This window comes from Beta vulgaris, chromosome 6, assembly GCF_026745355.1.
Source record: "Beta vulgaris subsp. vulgaris cultivar EL10 chromosome 6, EL10.2, whole genome shotgun sequence".
NCBI classification, from domain to species: Eukaryota; Viridiplantae; Streptophyta; class Magnoliopsida; order Caryophyllales; family Amaranthaceae; genus Beta; species Beta vulgaris.
Window position 1 is genome coordinate 63,528,050 of NC_079207.1, and position 22,973 is coordinate 63,551,022.

Genomic DNA, 22,973 nt, shown 5'->3' on the forward strand with positions numbered 1-22,973 from the left:
CATATATTCAAAAATGTGATGAAAACTTAAAATTAAGAAGGATCCATGGACCCGCTAGACCCAGCGAATCTGGGTCTAGGTCTGAAAAATCTAGACACAACGGATCTGGGGCGGGTCTGGGTCTGTGAAAAATAAATGGGTATGGGTTTGGGTCCAGGTGGGCCCAACCCAGACCCGCCCCATTGCCACCCCTAGGTGGAAGTTATTAGCCCATCCAATCTAGTTTAGCCCAAGAATGCATTGAGTCTAAGTACTTTCATAGGAATTATGTGACCAAGTTTTGTAATGGATCGGCTGTGCGAATTGAAAAAGTGTGGGGAAATGGTGGGAGTTGTTACAACAAAATATGGAGTGGACCTTGGGGAATGGTATGAGTATAAATTTTTGGGAGGGTAATTGGCTCTTTATTGGGTCCATTTGGACTTTTGTTCAGGGACCTTTGAACCTAGCGGAAGAAAATGTTAAACTTGCAGAACTTAATGTAGACATGGGATCTCCGAAAAATATCCATCATGCTCCTGAGTTTATTATTGATAGGATTCTGAGCACACCCCCTCCATTACCTTCTTCGAACATGGACCTTCTAGTCCCTACATTTGTACCCCCTAAAGGGTTCTCTCTTACTATTGCTTATAAAGCCCAACTAGGACTGGACAGTTTAACTAACAACCTAGATTGGTTATGGAAGGGGCATATGGAGCCCAAGTTAAAGTTTTTTTATATGGCTGGTCTGGAGAGATCGCCTTCCTCATGTCAACATGCTTATTCGAAGACAAATCCTCCCCCGGATTCAATGTGCCCCCGGTGCAAAGTAATGGAGGAAAATAGTGCACACATCCTTCTTGATGAGTGCCCTTCGTCTATCTAAGAGTGGATTGAATCGGGCATTCAAATAGAGCTTTTAATATCCCCCTTCCTCAATGGTTACATCATGATCTTATTTTAAAACTTAAATTTCGCCAAATGCAATGGAAGGAGGTGTTTCCTTATATTTGTCATCAATTGTGGAAAGATAGAAATGAGTGTGTTTTTAGAAATGTTGCCTCGGTTTCTCCCTAAAACATTTTGTTTATGGCCACAAAGGTGGCCTTTGATTTCATGAAAGCCCAACCAAATAGGGTCTCCCCAATGCCCTTGCATATTACTAATCCCGGATTTGTCGTGTCTCAATGAGTTTATGTTGTTAATGTGAATGCATCTTTCATGTATTTGACTGAGTATGTGGGTCTAGGGGGGATTGTGCGTAATTGTAATGGGGAATGGGTGTTGGGTTTTTGTAAAAAGAGCTATGCCAATGATTCTATTGTAAGTGAACTCCAAGCCATCCATGAAGGGCTTAAGATGATACAGGGACACAATTTTTTGCCAGCGGTACTTTACACCGATTGCAAGTCGGCCTTACAATTTATTGTGCAAGAGGAAAGTGTTGAGAAATATTGTAATTTGATCACAATGTGCAGGGAATTGATGTACAAGCTCCATGAAATCAAGTTACAATTATGTGATAGGTTAAGTAATCAAGTGGCGGATGTGCTTGCAAAAAAGTGTAGAATGTTGGATATGGCATGTAATGTACCTAGGGTTTTCCCTATCCCCTAGTTATTGTGACGAAACTCATTATATTGAGGATTGTAACAAACTCTGTTAAGTTATGTTGATGCTTTGTTAATCCAAAAGAAAAAAGTGTCAAACAGAAAAGTTAGAATCTTGAGGATTTAGACCAATTTTTTTTTAAAAAATCATTGAGCATTATTAATGAGTTGCACACCAAATGCTTTTTAGCAATTGATTGACAAGTGAGTATTTCGTTAGAATAAACAAAGTGACAGATTTATATTCGTCACAATTTAGCAACATGAATTTTAGCAGTGAAATTTTTTTGCGGCCTATTAAATTTATGGTAAATTAAAGACTACTTCCTTCATCACTAATTATACACTTATTTGCTTTTTTAGAGTCAAAATTTATGAACTTTGACTGCATAATTCCAATAATACATAAGAAAAAAATATAATTATGTTAGATCTTATTTAGATTGATCATGGCAAATAAATTACAAAATGTAAACCTTTTATAATTTTTACTAATGTGTTTGAAAATATTAATAGTCAAAAATACATTTTGAAGACTATGATGCATGTCATCTGAAGAATTGGAATTTGAAGATCCAACTAATAGGATGCAATAGTTGGAACTTTAATTCGAAATTCGAAGATCCAATTAAAAGGACTCAATAATAGTTGGAATTGAAATTTGGAAACTTATATGAAAATGTACGTTGATATAAGTTCTTGACATCTAAATTAAGAAGTCAAGTTCTTGACCTCTTATGCAAATATTTGATCATTTTGTAGGATAACAGATGATCCATGTTGTTTCAGAGATGAAGTTGGTTATTTTGCATTTTAATTTTGCACAGATAAGACTCGTGACCATGGTATGAGTTGGATTGGTGACACATTTCATACATGAGTTGGTTAACATTATTAGATAATAAGAAAGCCCAATATATTATTGCATAGGATTAACATTTCACTAATTTTTTAAGTAGATTTGGTAAGATCGAAACAAGTTTAGCCAAGTTCTATCGTAGAGAAATCCAACTTTATCATTTTTCCACAAGTCTTCTACCAAAGTGATCATTGCTACCACAAATTTGAACTTTGAAGAATTGCAAATAGTGATCAAACTAAAAATGTGGGATTGTTGTACATCACACGGTCTTAGAATTGTTTTTGAGACCTTTTAGAGATTAAACTAAATGAGCCAAAAAAAATAATATTATGCATAATTTTACAATATCAAAAAATATAACCATTAAAAAAATCAGAATACCTACATTATGTAATTGTAGAACAATGTGTTTAAAACAAACAATGATCTCGTTTTAATAATCTATGGGAAATGATATATGCAAAGTTAAAAATAAAAATATTAAGCAATAAATAAACATTAATTATATCAAACTAATGTATGATTATGCATTTGGTTAATGTATGATTATATTGTAAATTTCTTAAATATTAGTATATATGAAATAAATTTAATGCTTATATGCAACTCTAAAGACTTCATATATTAAAATCAATAAGCCTTCTAAACCCATTTAATTAACGTACAGGTTGAAAAAAATTAAATGAGCAACTTCACTATTGAAAAAATACGAGTTTAGAGTTTGTTAGACCAATTATGACCTATTTTAATGATATTTTACATTCTTTTAACCAAATATTAGATTTATCAATATATATATTTCTTCGAGAATTTTCTATATGTATAAATTAATAAGATTATGCAGGTCATTTTCGAATCAGAAATATCAACCTGAACTAACCCGTTTAATTAAGTAGTTTAATCGTCTAATGAGTCAAAAACTCAACCCTAACCTGCTTATTTCGAGTTTAATTGGCATCGAATTATCGAATTGAGTCAGCTTTTGTCAACTCTACTTTACATGCCTTTTCAGATGACGCGCATGTATATACATTCATCTTGCCACCGAATCATATATGATATATGTCACAAGTTGGTGTTTTTTTTGGGTGCATCATCTTCCCCAAACTGAAATTTGGGTAATGAGGATTTGCAAGGTTTTGGAAAACAAATGTGGACCATGGGAATGAGATTAGACCAATCTGGTAGCGTGACATTCTAATCTACGGAAGTAAGCCTTTAGAAGTCCAAGTTGTCTCTCCATTCGCTTTCCTTATCCTATTAACTCTACACGTCAACAATTCAATTCTCTCTCTCTCCCATTTTTTAGGTGTTTGTCATAAAATAAAGAGTTTTTGTCTCAAATATATATTGCATATTTCATATTTGTGTGTTTCATTTTATGTTGTCCACTAAAACTTTCAAATTTGTAAGCAGTCATTTGGATTTTGGAGCTGAAATCTCTCGACCTCACTTGTAACATCTTGTTTCAAGCTACACTTGCTTAGTTGATTCTCTTCATTGGTAAATTTCCCTTTTTTTTTTTTTTTTTTTCTCTTATGTGTGCATGCATATTAACTTATTAAGTTGGGTTTTGTTCTTTTTATCTACAACTTTTTAAAGAAAACTTTTTTTTATCATTTGAACATATTCTAGTTGTAAATTGAACTTATAATAAATAATTCTTATCTCAACTTGTTGGTCTTAATATAAACTTATTTTTCCAACTAAAATGTATTAGACTATTTACTAAATTGAAGGAAAAATCATTGTCCTCTTTATTTCGTGAAATTTTGTTACTTCATATAGTACCTGAACTAAGGAATCTTTGGGAGGGGTTCTTAAAAAGTTTCAATAGTTGTTATATATATTGAATGCCAGGATTAACCTAATCAGGTTAACGTAATTATTCTCCACACTTTTACAATATATATATGTATAACTATATTTTCCCTAAGAAGTACAATTAATATGCTAAGAAAACTACACGATATGGCATAATAAGAGTGACGTACTAAATATATGATTCATCATCAAAAAGACCTAGTAAATTTCTCCTATATCAGCAATAATTTATGGCACTAATACTTCCTCTAACAATACCTAAAACGTAGGAATTATTGAATTAGAATTCGCTCATTCCTATGTATTCCAAAATATCCTCATGTTTTTTCATTCACACATTCTCAACTACTATCAATTTAGAAATTGGACCACTCAAAATACTTATGTTGGAAAATATTTGGCTAATAAAGTGATGTTGTATTACTTCAAGTGTTACGTGTATACATTGAAGATTTACTTTATTATTTTCTCCGTTTTAAAATATATTTCCTATTTTCATTTGGGGTGTCCCAAAATATAGTTTCTATGTCCGTATTTAGTTTCACATTTGTCCATAATTTGCCTAGAAGAACCGTGTTCCCATCATTTATATGTTTCTTGAAATTAGATTTTTGCTTTGTTTATTCAATCGAAGTGTTATAAATTAATGTTTTTCACCAATTATTCTCCATTCTCTATTCTAAGATCATCTAAACAAAAAATCATTATTGTCCCTCTTAGATTCTACTACTTACATTAGTTTCCGTAAAAAAAATAGAATCATTGACTATATTTTGAAACGGAGGGAGTACTAGATCTGACAAAAGCCTTCATAATTAGTTTAGTATATATATGATATATATGTTTCAGTCTTAAGAATTCTTTGGGTTACCTAAGATTAAGGTTGAGTTTAGTATGTAACGTGTGTGAAACTATAAATTGGTGTAATGAAATAAATGATGTTATGAAAATCAATTGTCGAAGAGGTGATATGTGTTTTTTTTTTTTTGAAAGGTAAGAAAAAAATATTAAGTTTTTTTTTTTTTGAGGGAAATGTCTAATGCGTCGGATACAAGAATAGAAGATACGGAAAAATTATTATAATCTGAAATTTCAAAACTAGAACTAATTAGATGACCTACATTGGCAATCTAATTAGCCGCTCTATTTGCTTCCCGGAATATATGTCGAAGAGTGATATGTGGTTTGTTGGCGTTGCATTGCTTTAATTTGCATGGACAATACAAGGCCACGAATAACCGCTGATGGTACAATCTCAACTAATTCCGGTGAACGACATTTAGTAGCATCATATGGGCCGTGTATCGTATTTGGGCCAGACACAAATATACACTATAAATGGCCCGCAATCTTGGAGGTCCACTTACCTTATATACTGAGAGACAATATAGCCGAAATATTCTATCTTAGATGTAGAATATATATTTGTAAAATATTATCTTCACAAATCTATCATATTCTATTATTACCACCTTGTTTTGTTTGAATCATCAAAAGAGACAATTATTTGTTTTTTAATGGAGAGTAACAAATGATGTCGACGAAATTTGATCCAAAATTTAAACACCCCCACAACTAGTAATTAGTATACTTTTTACTCCTCTTTTCTTGTCGACTTCAAAAATAAATTTTTCGAAATTATAATTATATAGTCTCACAGTTCAAAATTGGAATTTTCATGGTGCATACGCTCTTTGTTTGTAGCTAAACAAAATCAAATTACTTTTAAATTGTGTAGAAAACCACAATGATAGAGATGTACTCCTAGTAACTGAATTCTCTTGAGTTTACCTAATTATTTCAACTGAACCTACCTAACTTAACTGAATTTATCAACTTCCTTCGTATTGTAACACTCTATTAAAAGAGAAATAATTAATTACTTGCAACACTCTCTATTTTTGCTTTTCCTTTTTATCTATCTCTCTTCAATCATATGAGATCCTCTCTTTTTTTCCTCTCTACCTCTCTCCTACCCAAATTTTGTATCAAAGCGAATAAAAAAAGAGTGTTACAAGTAAAAAAAAAAACGAAGGGAGTACTTATTAAAAAAAAATTTATAAAGTGTTGAGAATTTATGAACTTTTATGAATTAGCTACAATTTTCTTTGACATTTCGCCTGGTTCACACGAATATGTCGTGCTGAGTGAGATGCATGCAATTGTTTTTCCCTGAATTACTGCATGTTCCACGTTAAGAGATGAAATTGATGATAGAGTTAACGTGGAGCGGTGTAGGCAAATAAAAACTCCTTAATCAACAGTGACTTTCATGCAATCAATTTTTGAAATAATTGTACATAAATATATTATACAAGTCTGAGGTGTTAGCTGTGAATCAAAATACTCTTTTTGGTTTTAGTGTATCCTTAATTTTGCTGTTTTATGGTCTCAAATACACAACTTTAACCATTACATCGAAGTATTAATAAGAACTAAAAAAAACTGAATTTTTTTATTCGGTAATTAACTGGCGAAGTAGGCTCAGCCCTCATGAGTTATGGGTAACAAGGAGATCTCAATCTATAAGGAAACTTCCAGAGACGGAAAAGTGGGGATTCATACCCACAAACAAATATCCACACAAACACCCTAAATTTGAAGTTAATGAGAGTCGAACTCTCAACTATGAGGTTGGGAGGTGATGCAGCTCCCATGCAATTCTCTCTTAAAGAAACTTTGATGACTTATATATATATATACCAGTGATAATATTTAGGCTTATATTTTAGTGCAAATATGTCAAAATTAATAAATTTTAACTTTTAAAAAGAAAAGAGGTAAATTAATAAAAGACGGATGAAGAATGAAGTATATACTTATGTGGACACTCCATCTCTTAATAAATGCACTATGAGTTCACTTTCAAAAAAAAAAAAAACACTTTACCAAACATTCCTTTGTATGTACCTAATCTTCTTAATTAACATTAATGCTCTAATTTGTCTTTTTAAATACTTACTTTCTTGACAGAATTGATGAAGGAGACACCTATAGTATAAATTGTGGATATGGCAGGAAGCTTTAAGAAATGCATGGGGATTTGTTATGGAAGACAACTTCCGGTAATATTTCCTTCATCTTAAATAAGATGTATGATAACCAATATTGTTGGTTAATAAATTTTATATTAATTTTGACAAGTGATCTCTATCAATATATACCTCATGGTGAAAACATTATATATTGTAGGCGTGGCTTCTCTAATAAATTTAATTTTGTCCAAACATCTTTTGTTATTGGGCTCAATATTTCATTTCACATCTACATTTTCGTTAAAAAATTAATTAAAAGAACAAGTATTCCGTAATTAATCTCATGACACGTCTACGTACTCTTTATGATCAAAGTAGCCATTGATGATCCGGTAACAAGCTAAATTTACCCTAAAACTTTGTACCTAATCAGTATTCAAGTAATTAATCTCATTACATGTCTACTTAATAAGGCCTCGTTTTTTAATATTAAGAGAAACTGAAATATAGAGAAAAACTTAATTGAATTGAACTAAAATTAACTAAATTATAATTAATTGAACTAAACTTAAAATATGTCTAAAAGAACGTAGCCTAATTAAGTAGGATGGAGCCAGGAGAAAGTAATACTCTTGTGTAGACCACTTCAAACAAATATAATCCAAAGTCAATAATATCCCATTTAGTGGGATGGTGGCATGATGAGAGCAATTTATTGTATAGACCACTTCTAAAAATATAATTCAAAGTCAATACATTCTTGATTAGCCAGCTTAACCCTTCCTATAATAGTATAAATGGGTTAATTTATCTAAATATTTGATTCCTTCAACTTCTTTCTTACATAGGAACTGGGGTTGGCTCAAGTGGTGAGCTTTCCCATCTTCCCTAGCAAGGTATAGGGTTCAATTCCTATCCCAAACACTTGCTTGAAATTTAAAGGAAAAAGGAGTTGGGGGTTTCTGGCTTGTAATAGGTATCTGGATGGGGCCTTATACGAGGACCGTTCAAAGAATTCTTCTTACTAGTTTTTTTTAAAAAAAAAAAATTCTTACATAAAATGAATGTCTCCGCAAATGAAGCCCAAACGAAGGGGGTATAATTAGATTAGTCAACGTTGTCCCATGGCCCCCACCTCAAGCCATTACTAAAAAAATAATTCCAAAGAGTCTCTTTGTTGACTCCTCCTCACCGAGAAGGTCACTTATAACGTCTCCAACTCAATGCCAACTTGCCAAGGGAAACTCTATTCATTTGAATATGGTGAGACATTTGCATTATGCAACAAAAGCCAATTATTAAGAACAAAATATAGAAAATTATGAAGTAGGGTTTTTATTTTTGGAGGGGATAAAGAAGTAAGATGAAATACTAAAACTTATGGTTTATAATACTTTTTATGAGTTCCTTAATCATTCACTTTAGGTTATCTTGAATTAATTTTGAAGATTTTGATCATATCTACAAAAAAAATACGAATAGAGTATTAAACACCAATAAGTTATCAGCCTATCACCAATTCGTATATAGAATGTAATAGAGATATTTGATTTCCTAATATGTTTATGAGAATTACCGACTTTAATTTGTTGTTTTTTGCAATATGCTTATACTCTACTTTCATTATCATTCTTGATTTATATGTAAAGAAAACATATTCATATGAAATTTATTAGATCAATCTCAATATATATTTTCATAATAAGTTTCGATTTTTTTTAATAATTTCTTATTTATAGATGATTGAAGAAATTAATGGTCAAATTTTTGTTTTGGCAAGCTTTAAGTATATATTTTCAGTTAAGAGTTTAGTATTGCCTTCCATCGTACTTTCAGTGATCCTTTAAGCAAGGTAATATTGAACTCGTATACGCTCAGTTATAAGTTTTTTAAAAAAAAAAATTCAAGAGAAAAAGATAAATTTCATTAATTAAAAGTCTAAAGTTACAATAGTTAAATTGTGTTTCGTTTGCAGTTACAAGCATAATTGTTTTATACACAAAGAATAATATTCCCCTAAATTATTACCAATATTCATCTTTATCAAAATAAACATGTTCGTATTCCATTTAAGAAGTTTAACCTTCATTACTTTCAAACATTATTCTATTAATTTTAACTTCTTTTTTCAAAGAAAAGAAAAAAAACGATATTTGTTCTATATCTTTGTTATTAATTGTCTAAAGTTTTTTTTCTTCACGAGGTCAAATGTAAGTAAGACACATAATAGCTAGAGCGATACCGCACACTAGTGGGTTTCATGAAATAAAGGAGGGCAACTATAGATGAAAAAGCTAAACCCAATACACTTGCTTGTTCCGCAAAAATAGTTATCGTAATACTTGTTAGCTGTCGCACTAGCTATTAAAGGTATTATCAAACGTTGAAGATATATAGTTACCAAACAAAGATGTTTTAGAACAAGTTGAGAAAACTAATTTTTGAATTAATAAAAGAACAAGATATAAACTAAACTTTGCTTCTTAAAACTACCTCTAATCTACTCCTCAAAAGCTAGTTTATTTAATTAGCTTTTCTAAAACACTTTTCCGTTATTAACTTTCAGACTTTCAATAGATTATCGAGTCACTCAAACTTATAAAACTACTTAAAAAGCTATTGAGGAACAACCTCTACACCCCTATAACTCAATCAATCTTTTTCAATAGAAAAAAAAATCAATTAAAAAGAAGAAGTTAGTGGTTCTTGTCAATTTGCCCACTTTTCCACATAAGAAAACCACAAAAACATAACACCTCATCAATAATATACATTCATGTATCCCCCAAAAAATAATAATTATTCTCTTTAATTCTCTTCCTTTTTTTATACACATATATTTGACAAAAGAGTGGAAGATTCATCACTTCACTTTCACATTGACATTTTAGACAACTAATAGTAAAACTTTGTTAATCCACACTATATACTTTCCTGACCTTTTGGGATCATCTGCTTAATTACCCTTTAACCATAGTTAGTGGATACTTTATCCTTTATATCATCCCAATTCTTTTCTATATATACATAACTATCAAAGTGTGGACACTCTACCTATTTCAAAAACGAGTAAATCACTCACTTTCTCTCTCCTCATCTAAATACTCATCCTAATCAACACTTTTTTTTTCTCATCCAATCTTATATTATACATCACCTAAATCAAAATAAACAAAATCCCAGGTAATTTTTTTTAATTTTCCTCTAATTTTATTGTTTCGTTTTATGTAATATGATTTTTCCTTAATTCTTATTGGGTGGTTGTAGAAAGAGAAAATGGCGAACAAAGTGTACGAGGAAGCCATAGCTGGTCTCACGAAGCTTCTAAGGTAAAAAAAAAAAAAAAAGATGTTATGATTTCTGTGTTATGTTTGTTTTTTTACTGCTTTTGATCGCTGTAAAAAAAATTTGTCCTTTGAATTTGACTCTTCGGTTGAAGTTGTTTTACCCAAGAATCCCATGATATGAGGTGGTGATTGGTCAATTCTCACATGTCGGGCCCAATTTGACGGCCGTATTAGCCGCCCGATTCAGCTACCACTGACCCCAACTCACCTCGCCCTATTTTTTTATTTTTAATTTGCAATATTTTTGTTTTTCGGATTTTGATTTATTTACTCGATTTCTTACAAGGATTTTGTTATACTTTATCCGTAACATAATAACTTCAATAAATAAATATTATTTGAATATAACTAAATTTTTAACCTGGTGGTTGAAGATTTAGTATTGTCACCGTTTTTTTATTTGCTACATCGTTGCTTTGAGAATGAAGCAACTATTTGACCAATTATTTTGATTATTTTATAAGTGAAAATATTATCATGTTTAGTCTTGTTAGATTTTTTCGATGTGTAGATTCATAATATCAAATTTTTATAATTCTTACTGAAACGAAATAAAAGATATTAAGGATTAAATAATGCCTTAAAAATCATGCATAACAATGTAGTAAATAATAACAATAATAAAAAAAAAGCAGAGGTAGTAATAGTTTTATATTCTATTACATACTTTTATTATTACTTTTAATTTTCAATGTATTATTTTATTTTTGAGAGGGATTAATAGTCTTCAAGTTTGAAAGGAACTTTTTAGTTGTAGAACATATATAGAAGCAAATAGTTTAGTAACACTTGGAAATCTTTTTCAATTTTCACTCCATTTGCTTATATAATCTTTTGACCTCAATTTATTTGAAATAATCTGTTTAAAATTCAATTTTTTTAGCTATCATCTAGAACTCAATGTCAATATTTGACTTAATTTGGTGGAAATTATTTGAATATGAAAAGTAGTAACTCAAAAAGCCCTTAAATTTGAAAATGTATACTTAAATTTCCATTTTTTTTTTGACAGGGTACTTAAATTTCCATTTTAGAAATGTACTATATCACAATTGACAAAATCCTGATTCCACAATAATTGTTAGTAGCATAGTATTTTAAATTTTAAAGTCTCAATTTTGGTCATCTAAAATATTACATGCATATTAAAAAAGACTTTAATAGCAATATTCTAACAATAAAAAATTCAAAGCAAAATTGATATCATGTGATATCACATTTTTAATACATTGTTGAGAAGATCCTTCAAGTTATCAAATGATACATCCATAAGATATATTTTTTAATAAAAAATGACACCACAAATCCTAATTTTCTATAAAAGATCCCATCTTTGATTATCTCTTAACAAGTCTTAACTTTCAGAGGAAATTCTCTTTCCAAAATAATATTTTACCTTAATTAACATGTTAAAGTTGTTAATTATAATATACCATACTCTTCCATTGACTTAAGCTGACTCATTAATTGAGAACTATCATGATTTATGTACCATAATCAACTGATTAAGTAGTTTATATAAGGTGTCATTGGGAAAGGCGTTTCTTAACGCTGAGATTTTCTTTTGGACTGAATTAATGGAAATTTAGTTACGTTCAAACAAATTCATTTCAGTTAATTTATTGTTCCTTACTGCCTTAATTCAATTCACTCTAATTTAGAATAACTGTTTTTAAACATAAGTCGGTGACAATTAAAGATGATGGTATGAATTTTTAGTACATTAATTTAAGAAAGTATGGATGTTTTTATTTTATTTGAATAACCGTCTTTTAAATATAAGTCAGTCATAGTTATGGATGATGGTATGGATTTTTAGTACATTAATTTAAGAAAGTATGGATGTTTTTATTTTATTTAATTTTTTGTATGGTGAATGACATACTATTAAAAGGTAGAGTGGAGTAGTAATTTGGAACAAATAACAAGAATTCTGTTACATTGGGATTTGAAAACAGTGAGAAAGAAGGATTAGATGACGTAGCAGCCGCAAAAATAAAGAAGATAACAGCCGAGTTGCAGGGACAAACAACCCAAAATGGCGTAGCCAACGGCAAAGCTGATCTAAAGTTCGATCCTCATGAGCGCATCAAATCCGGTTTTATCCGGTTTAAAACTGAAAAATACGAGTACGTTTCATTCTCTCTCTTATCTCATTCATTTATTTCTGGACCCCTCTTTTTAATTCTTTTTTCAGTTTTACTTTATTGCATTTCGAATAATTTTCAGTTACCTGAAAGTCTACTACACTTCATCATCGGATTCATAACCTATAATTAATAAAGCATTAAAAGATACTACTCCCTCCATCCCAAAATATAGTTCCTATTTCTTTTTTTTCACGGTAATTTATGCAAATAGAATCTAAGAAGAATAGTAAAGATTTTTTGTTTATTTAAATAAATGTTGTACGGGAACAGATGATTTTAAAAGAGAGAGTGAAGAATAATTGGTGAAAGAGCATTAATAACATTTTGGTTGAATAAACAAAAGAAAAAACAAATTTCAAGAAGAAAATAAATGATGGGACACGATTTTTCTAGACAAATTACGAAAAAATGTGGAACTAAATATGAAGATGGGAACTATATTTTGGGACTGAGGGAGTAACAACTACGTAGAGTGGGATTTCATTACCAGAATCTTTAACAAATTTTCATTAAAAGTGGATAGTCTATTCGGTGAGCATACAAAGTTGTTTCGATCCCCAATATATAATTTGGGTAAATACATGGAGTAAATTACTACTCTTATGTGTTGCCTAAAAAAAAAGTACTTACTACTCTTAATACTTCCTCATGCAATGAATAAATTTTACATATACATTTAAGACTTTTTTTTTTGAAAGAATTATATTTAAGACTTAAAATGTTATATCTACGTACCTAGATGTTTTGATTCTATAGAATTCTAAAAAAAAAACTCTATTATTATGTGTTTGACGTCCATGATAATATAATTCTCTAATATTTCCTCACGCAATGGACGGGTATTATATCGACACTAGTAGATTTTTTTTTTTCTTTTTGATTGATTACATTGCTTGACGTTCATTTGGAGTTAATAATGTGCCCAAATTTTAAGTTTTACAACTAGGCTAAAACCATGAAACAATGATGACCTAATCTACATATTTAATTTTGTTATATGCCCTTATGATTATTCTTCATATATATATATTTAAATTTGTTGGCATTGATATAATGCAACCACCTCCATAAACAAGAACTCATTTTAGTAATATTTAGTTTTGACATTATTCAAAATTAGGACTATAGTGTCTATAGATGCAAGTCTCCTAGACAAATTAAAATATGAAATATATAGATTAATTATTTATATCACTACATAAAAAGGGGTGTCCAAAAGTATAAAGCAAAAAATTGAAGGCTCAAGTTATTTCAATTAAGAATCTCAAAAATAATTGGCGTATATTATATTAATCATTTGTGAGGAATATAAAAAGGTCCCATTAATATCTTATGCATGTTACAAGAATTATGGAGTGTTATCTGTTGTGATAGTAGTTAGTACTTTCACCTTCAAAGGACTGAAAATGTACTTCATATAGTGTTAGAGAATCAAGTATCTGCCACATTTGCAGAATTTGCAGCTACCTAAAAGAGAGCATCATGCATTAAAGTGTAAATTGTAATTTTCCACTTTATAGTCTATCACTAATTCACAACATTATTCAATTATTAGTAACAGTATGATATTAGTTAGTTAATACGTTAGTTATTGTTTCCTTAATTTTGTGCAAAGTTTAGTCAAACTCATTTATTTGTCTCCCTTTTTCCATCTTATCAGAAAGAATCCTGCTTTGTACGGTGAACTTGCGCAGGGTCAAAGTCCTAAGGTAAGAAATTCAGTTTATTACACTCTTACCTCAAAATTAATTTACACTCTATTATTGTTATTATTTTTTTAAAAAAACTTGGCTCAAGTTGAACATTAATCGACTTATTGTCATCCTCAGGATGGGTTATTTTTTTTTTTTTTTTAAGAAATCCTCAAGATAGTTTAAGAATAATTGGTTGAAATGACAATTCTATCGCTTAAAGTATTATGTGTGATTTATCCAATTTTAGTTGTTTTAGTTGTCTTTTTATAATTTTTAATGTAATTTTTAACAACTAACATCTTTAATTATGTGTTAAAAAGTTTAATTTTAAAAATACATCTCTGTTATATAAGGGAAGGGGGAGCTATGGTTCCCCTCTATAAATTTATTAAATTATCCACTAGTAATTCAACTACTATCAAAAAAAGAGAAAACAAATTCAGACTCAAATATAGCAATAAAAGAGACTTAAATCGTTAAATGTTTAAAGGCAATCAAGTTATAATTATGAGACACCAAATTAAAAAAAAAATATTGAATGTAAGATTTAGTACATTTATGTTAAAAAAAATAAGAAAAATATTACATTAATCAAATATCTTATTAATCAATTCACCAAATACAATCAAGTATTACATGAAAACTGAAAATTCAATCAATTAACAATATAAATTGATTTATTTTACAGAAAAATACTATGTTAATATAACATAAGAAATCCTAAATAAAATCACCTAATATTCTTTTATTATTTATCAAGTTTAATTTTGAAAACCTAAAAGAAAGAATAAGTAAAAAAATTAATAAAAGCACGGTTTAGTGATTGAGACTTTTAACCCACAAAAAATGTCTAATATCTGAATTCTTACCTTTATTTATGTCCAAAAAGTATAAAATTTATGTTTGAAAAAAAATGCATCACATGCATAATTTGTTAGTATCAATTATCAACTAATATAACAAAACTATCTATAAGATATACTTTTATAGTAGTATGTTGTTAGGACTACTAATGAAAATTCTCCCAATTAGTGGGAAATTAGTGGGAAGTAGGCCTTGATTATGATATGCTCTTTGCTGTCAAGAGGATGTGGCAGTGGCACCACCCATATTATTGTTACCATGTGCTGTCTCAACTTTAAAGTGCCAGTTTGCCCATAACAAAGTCAATGAGTTGAATATAATTATAGTGTGGTCTGAGTTCAATATTCAGTTTCCGGGCATTCTGGAAAAATGTGATGGTATGCACAAATCTTAATTCTCAATAAGTGGTGATAGAAATATATTGTGGGAAAATTAAATAGAAAGTGCATATGGTCACATTTTGTTATGCTATTTTATTTTCTCGAAAAATTATCTTCATACTCTCTGTTCATATGGTCACATTTTGTAAACCTTGACCATATTTATCATTTATATATAACACAAATAAGTCTTATGGGACTTGTTACAAGAGTTTCAATAGATATGTATATTCATCATTTTATAAAATTTAATTATTGTAAAAAAAACCAAGTGACAAAGGAGATACTATCATAAAACAAAATGATCACTTTTCGAACATCCTAATTTAATATATTAATTTTTTTTTTCAATGATAAATAAAATTAAGTAAAAATACTTTAACGAGATCACAAAGTCAACCATTACATTTTATTGATCGAGTATTTGCGAGCCAACTACTTGTGAATAGGAGAGAAATAAAAAGGGTTTCCTATCCCCTAATACTCTTACTTGATAAAATTCGAATTTCATATATACAGAAGTTGATATAAGAATCTTATCAAGTAAATCAAGTCTTTCTTAATATCCTAAATCCATGTACGTAGCTTCTAATTCAGAATAGACATGGTATCATGAAAAGCTACCAATCATCATCAAGAGTTAGTTGGAAATCTTAACCTTGAAGCAATATGATTTTAATAAAGACACATGCAATTTGCTTTATTTTGTACAATCTTTACAGCGTTCAAATGTTTCAGTCAAATATATATGTATGACATGTACAGGATCTTTCTGCTGCCATCTTCTTTGTCTATAAGCCCCACTTATTAAGTAATATAATCATCTCCAACTAGTCTTTAGAATAGAAGTTTCAGATTCTTAATATTATTATTTTTGTTGGTGCAAAGTTTCAGATTCTTAATGGACAAATTTAACTGACTAAATACAGTGACAGATGTATGTTGATAGGAGTGTGATCATTTAGCCCCAATGGGAGAAAATGATATGTAGAAAAAATCTAATTTATTATATAAATGTAGATAAAAGTGTTAATTAGTAGTAGAAGAACCTCCACTCAATATTAAAAAAGGATCCTGACCTACATTTACATTACTGTTTCGGATACTTATGATTAGCGACTCTGTTGCGTATTATTTCTAAATCTGCCACGGACTAAACATATGTAATTCATCTTGGTGTTTAATTGGTTGCACTTGCACATGCAGTTTCTTGTATTTTCCTGCTCAGATTCCCGCGTTTGTCCTTCGCATATTCTTGATTTTCAACCTGGAGAGGCCTTTTCAGTCAGAAATATTGCCAACATGGTCCCACCTTATGATAAGGTTCATCTTCCTTAACATTTTCTTAGAAATTTACACAAAAAATAAGATGTACTAAACTTATCTGATAAGGGAAGTACAGTATGATTATCTAGATCAATGATTATTGTTAAAAGGGTTTAGTTTTCTGTTTTCATGATATATTTTTTTGGTATAATGCAGACAAAATTTTCTGGCACAGGAGCAGCTATTGAATATGCTGTTTTGTTTCTCAAGGTAAATAATAGATTAATAGTAATCCATAATATTTTATATTTCATTATTTGTCTTCTTTGGAAAAAAAAATTATATTATCTGATTTAGTAATATTGTTGTTTGGAGGGAGAGGTGATAGTTCAGGGTTCGAATCCTTATTCCAAAAATATTTTCGACATTTACTTCTGGAGTGTTTAGCCTTGTACCTACTGTTTGAGCTGGTGTGTCCTGCATGTTAGTAATCTAGGAAGAGTTGACATTCGCACCAATAATTTTTTTAATAATAAAAAAAATTGTTGTTTGCTAAAAGCAATGTTTTATTTATGTCCTTATGACAAATCTCCTAGTGGAAATGTGGTTAGGTCATTTTCTATTATCTACTCCACTTACAGTGGGTTTGATAAATGCTAATGCTATGCCTTTTGTCTGTTCCCACTATATGCAATTGACAACTTCGTTTTTATTGCAAGAATTTGACTTTAATGGAGAAGGTTAAACCATAATTATATCAAATTATACAATAATTCTAGCTATTCACATTTTAAGGAGCGTCATTTTATAACATAACTAGTTATTAGGTCCGGGCTATGCTCCGGGTAAGAAAATTTTCATTTATTAATATTGTACTTTGATATGATATCACTAAATACAACTTGGTCTAGTGGTTAAAACTTTAGTACATGAACTTGAGGTCACGGGAACAAAAGCTATACTATGCAATTTCTAATTTTTTTTTATTGTACATAGATTCAATGAACTTAAACTCCCTAGGGAGAGCGCCACGTGGCACTGTTCCTAATTTACGCACACCTTTTAATATATTAGTATAGATAGATTACATATTTAAGTTAATATGACCGAGAAAGTGAATCGGACGGACTCAATTAGTCCGAATTTTAGCTTATGTTCACACCTGATTGAACATGATGAGTTGTATCTAGACCTGAAATTTTTTTCATAATGGAGATAATTCATTGAAAGTCTTCTAAAATTTCGTACTAGAACCCTAAAAGTATTCCATAAACATTTTTTTGGCTTATGTATGAGTAGAGGACAGTTTTCTAATATGAAAACTTAATTAAAGAAGTAATAAAAAGAGATACAAATTAAACAGGAAGGTATATTATTTTTCTATTTGTTAACGTATTAAACAATGTGAAACCTCCAAGATTAGGCATTGATTACCACAATTGTTGGTCAAACAAGGGAAAAAAGAGAAGGTTTATTAGAGTATTGCTATCTTCTGTTATCTTATCTGTACAAAGTTATGGGATTGAACATTGAAGCTAAAAAGGGTTTTTGAATGTGGGTTTTTAGGTGGAGAATATCGTTGTGATTGGACACAGCTGCTGTGGAGGAATAAAGGGGCTTATGTCCATCCCTGATGATGGTAACACTTCTACGTAAGTTTCTACTATAATCTTACTTACATTATATGTATAAAATTACTCCATGCTATCTTAGATCAATGTGTATCTTTGTTACAACACAGGAATATACTTCCCCGTCCCAAAATATAGTTCGTATTTGTTTTTGCACAGTCTCTAAGACTTATCTTTAATATACGATATCTTTTATTTCGTATTAGTAAAAAGATATAAAAAATTGATATTATGAATGTACACATTGAGACGAATCTAACAAGACTCCACATGAGTATGTTTTAGTCTATACATTAACGAGAATATTTAGTCAAAGTTTGTAAAATTTGACTCTCAAAAATAGAAACAGAAACTATATTTTAGAACGGAGGGAATATAATATTATACTATTAATTATGTGAAAGTAAGTTCAAAGCTTTTTTTAGATAACTCGTTTTGTCATTGTTCCTTCCGTGTAAGGGGTACATGCAAGTTGAGTCTCTATTAATGTCTAATGATGCTTCTTAGACTCTGAGTACATGGAATATCTCATAATTGAATGGAATCGAAACGAGCATCTTTTAGCAAACTCGCGATTTAAAATCTAATGGTTGTTTCTACTACGAATCCTTCTATAAGTTGAAAATCTTTTCTTATCCTACCTTGTCTTAAAAACTTCATAACGCTAAAGTGGTTTTTAAAGGATGTCATTAATACTCTTATAGTTTTGTTTCATGCAATCTGTTTTTTAAATTTATAGTTAGAAATTGATTCAGCTAATCCAAACTTCTTGTTATAAAGTGATAAATAATGGGGTGTAAGTCAATTCCCACTTTATAATAAGAAGTTTAGCTTAGGAATTCAGTTTCGAAACCAAAAAAAAGAGTGTAGAACTCATTATCCACATTAAATTATTGACTTTGAGACAAAATATGGATATTATTGAGATCCTTCTTGAACTATAAAGGTGAATTTTAAAAGTTGGTGCTATGATGATGTAAATTTTCAACAAATACAAAGACATGTCGTGAAAGAATTAAAATTGTTCGTTATTATGCCGAATTATTGAGTTTTGAGTCAGAGATTGAAAACAAGCTTTTGGAAGTTAGGACATTTTTTCATTCTACAAGTTGAGATCTCATAATTAATAAAATAAAAAATTGTAAGATGGTAATGGTATCAAAAAGTGACCGTTATCTGCTTCTTCTACCATTTCCATTAGCCGTTTGAGGTTTGACTTCACCATCACAATACACAAGATATGACCAATAATGCTCTTCTTCCTATATATGCGAGCTATTATCGTTCTTGCTTGTTTTTGTTTTAGATGGAATGTAGGAGCTCATAAAGCTCCTTATGTTTGTTTGTTTGTTTTAGTTACTAGTTATATTAACATTAGGTTGTACATCCTCTTTTAATTAATGCACGATTTTCCATTGTAAAAAAAAACTATATATTTCAAGCAAGATATTTTTTTTTTTTGACGGGAAAATATTAGGCAGGATAAAGTAGTACATATATTGATTAAATGTTTTAACTTTTATGAGGGACAAACAAATTTATAAATATACTAAACTTTTGTTTCCTTGTTTGTTCTTGAATATTAGTGATTTCATAGAAGAATGGGTACAGATTTGCAATCCTGCTAAGTCCAAGGTGAAATCAGATCTCAGCTGTGGAGAGTTTTTGGACCAATGCAAGAACTGTGAGAAGGTGAGTTGTAACTTGAGAAACTTTTCCTTCTGGTCTCTTTTCAATAGGTTATTTTTCGCGACTTTGTTCGTATCAACAAACAATTCGAAATGCCTCAACTTGTTTAGAACAAGTCTGAGTTAAATAGCAATGATTCGAAGCAGCGAAAGGAAAATGAAAGGGAAGTAAATGAGGTAAAGCGAGGAGTGTACAAGAGAGATATGGATTATGGAAAAGGAAGGAAAATAGTTTTCCCTTCATTTTGAAGGAAAAATAGTTCTTCATCATTGGGAGAGCAATTTTACTCCTACAAAAAATAATTATTTTACACTCATTTGCAAACCAAACAACGTAAAATGAAAATAGAGAAAAACAATCTTGCACAAAGATATTTTACGCCCTATCAAATGGCGTCAATATCTCTTCTTTTCTTGCTCATCACTACCTTTTATCCCAAACACAAACACCGAGACAACACGTTACACCCAGTTTTGTAAACGATGTTGCTTATATGATCCTTTTCAGATCTTGTGAATCCACATTGATATTGAAATCATCGTCACAAGTCCATAACAAAACTTTGTTTACTTATCCCCACTCACAACGCACACAAATCCAAAACTATGTTCATATGATTCCAATTCCACAAGTAATTATACATAACAAAATATCAAGCTAAGGTTATTTCTTTTAATACTAGTGGTAAGATTCCTACCTCGTAAATTACTTCTAGGTTCCACTTCCCTTGTCTTTTACGCTATGAGGTTTTATGAAGTCAGGATCATCTCCAGTGTACTGGATGTTAACTGCTATTTTTTGAGAGGAGAAATTTGGGATGGAATCCCCAAATCACCCCCAATTCTTGGTGTAATCACTGAAGAGGATCCTCACTTGTTTATATGACTCATCATATATAAAAAAAATCCATCTAAAAAGTATGGCATAAACATAAGCAAGTAATATTGTGTTTATGAAGTTAGCATAACATTTGCACGAATTTTTGCATAATCTCTAGACTTAGTTTAATTCTATCGTTGTACATGTGTAGGTTATTATGTCGTTGTACACGTGTAGGTTATTATGTCGTATTTGACTATTTTGCCTTATTTTAGATCAATAAGTTGTAATAAGTTCCGATAGCTTCTAATTGATTAAAATAAGTCTATAGAGTTTAAATAAGTTGAATATAACGCACTTGTAATCTAATGAATGTTGCTTAATATCTAAATTTATTACAGGAAGCTGTGAATGTTTCCCTTGGAAACCTCTTAACATACCCATTTGTAAGAGAAGCAGTGTTGAACAAAACTTTAGCTCTGAAGGGTGCACACTATGATTTTGTCAAGGGATGTTTTGAGCTGTGGGATCTCGACTTTACTCTATCGCCTTCTATCTCCCTATGAAAAAATGAATGTTGTTATCAATAACCATGTTTTGGTTTCATGTTCTTCGGTTTTTGAGAAGTTCATCTTTTTCTTCTTGAAATGTGCTTACTTTGCTTCCGTGTTTGCTGTATATCTATATATATGTATGTCAAATTCACAAATATTACAATAATAATCAATTTCGATCCTTTTTCTTATATGCTCTTATCTTTGTAGATTTATCAGTATGACCATTTCAATCACTATTCAATATATTTTTACAATGCTCAAGCCGATTCCCTTCCTAAAGCTTGCGCGAATATTGATTATTGTGCCTATACGACTTAAATTATCTATAAGGTATTGAATATCAAAATTTGGATACATATAGACAAGGTTTCACTTTTGTGTGAATTCCCTAGCGACTAATTTAAAGCAACATTAGTATTTATATCATTCATGGTATCACTAACTCCGTTTGAGATAACGATATAGTTTTTCAAGACAAAGGACCCCCAACAATTAGAAACATAAATGATGGAAACATACTCTTAATAAAGAATGGAACACAAGTATGATATTCTTCTCCAAATTTAGCTTATTTGAATAAGGGGTCTTTTTTCCTTTTATTTTAGTCCGACCGAAACAAAAGGTTGAAGCCCCTCGTCCTCGGTGACCTCCATGGAAAGCTAATTGCCAAGAAGGAAGAACTAATTTTTCTTCTTGTTTGCCACTTAGACATAATTAAAAAGAACGGTTTTTCACCAAATACCTCCGAGTTTTAAAAAAAAGTCACCAGGTACCCCCATGTTTTCAAAATTCACAGGGTACCACTCAATTTTATATAAATACACCTAGATACCCTTAATAACTAACGCAGTTAACGCCGTTAGTTTTAACCCTAATTAAACCCTAATTAGTCCTAATTAACCTATCTTAAGCCTAACTTCTAACCCTGGGGCAAGGGTGGTGGGAGGGTTGGAGGGTGGTAGCGTGGTAGGAGGGTGGGGGAGTGAGTGGTGGGAGGATGTGTTAAGTTAGAGGTTAGGGTTAGAGGTAAGAGTTAGGATTAGGAATTAATTAGGATTAAAAAAAATTAGGGTTAATGACTAACGATGTTTAATGTCGTTAGTCATTAAGGATATCTGGTATATTTACATAAAACTGAGGGGTACCCTTTGAATTTTGAAAACATGGAGGGTACCTGGTGAAATTTCTAAAAAATCGAGGGTACTTGGTGAAAAAACCGTAGTGTCAATTGGCTTATTCGATGCTCACTGTTAGGGGTTAGCCCGATCAAGATCAGATGATGCAAGGATCAGAAGTAAAGAGTTCCAGGCGGACGATAGGGGC

General features: G+C 30.5%; 1 protein-coding gene across 3 annotated transcripts; it reads left to right on the top strand.

The window, feature by feature from the left end:
- The first annotated feature begins 3,784 nt into the window (after window positions 1-3,784).
- LOC104897387 (carbonic anhydrase 2) lies at window positions 3,785-21,827 on the top strand. 3 transcript variants are annotated; one of them, XM_010684252.4, is made up of 10 exons: window positions 3,787-3,957; window positions 7,252-7,343; window positions 10,521-10,582; window positions 12,559-12,729; window positions 14,411-14,459; window positions 16,895-17,011; window positions 17,171-17,224; window positions 18,521-18,606; window positions 20,172-20,277; window positions 21,495-21,827. In XM_010684252.4, exons 2-10 carry the CDS (start codon window positions 7,290-7,292, stop codon window positions 21,657-21,659), a joined length of 864 nt encoding a protein of 287 aa, XP_010682554.1. In that variant the 5' UTR covers window positions 3,787-3,957; window positions 7,252-7,289; the 3' UTR covers window positions 21,660-21,827. The 3 variants fall into 3 exon arrangements, with proteins under 3 accessions (XP_019105957.1, XP_010682554.1, XP_010682555.1); XM_019250412.3 differs by lacking the exon at window positions 7,252-7,343 and having other exon boundaries at window positions 3,785-3,957; XM_010684253.4 differs by lacking the exons at window positions 3,787-3,957; window positions 7,252-7,343 and adding an exon at window positions 9,922-10,436.
- Window positions 21,828-22,973: the final 1,146 nt, after the last annotated feature.

What these genes read in the sequence shown, in the direction of transcription:
- LOC104897387 (XM_010684252.4), top strand. Translation starts at nt 7,290, where the DNA reads ATGGCAGGAAGCTTTAAGAAATGCATGGGGATTTGTTATGGAAGACAA. An exon ending in GTTATGGAAGACAACTTCCG is followed by an intron (nt 7,344 to 10,520) that starts GTAATATTTCCT and finishes GGGTGGTTGTAG; the next exon opens with AAAGAGAAAATGGCGAACAA. An exon ending in CGCAGGGTCAAAGTCCTAAG is followed by an intron (nt 14,460 to 16,894) that starts GTAAGAAATTCA and finishes TTGCACATGCAG; the next exon opens with TTTCTTGTATTTTCCTGCTC.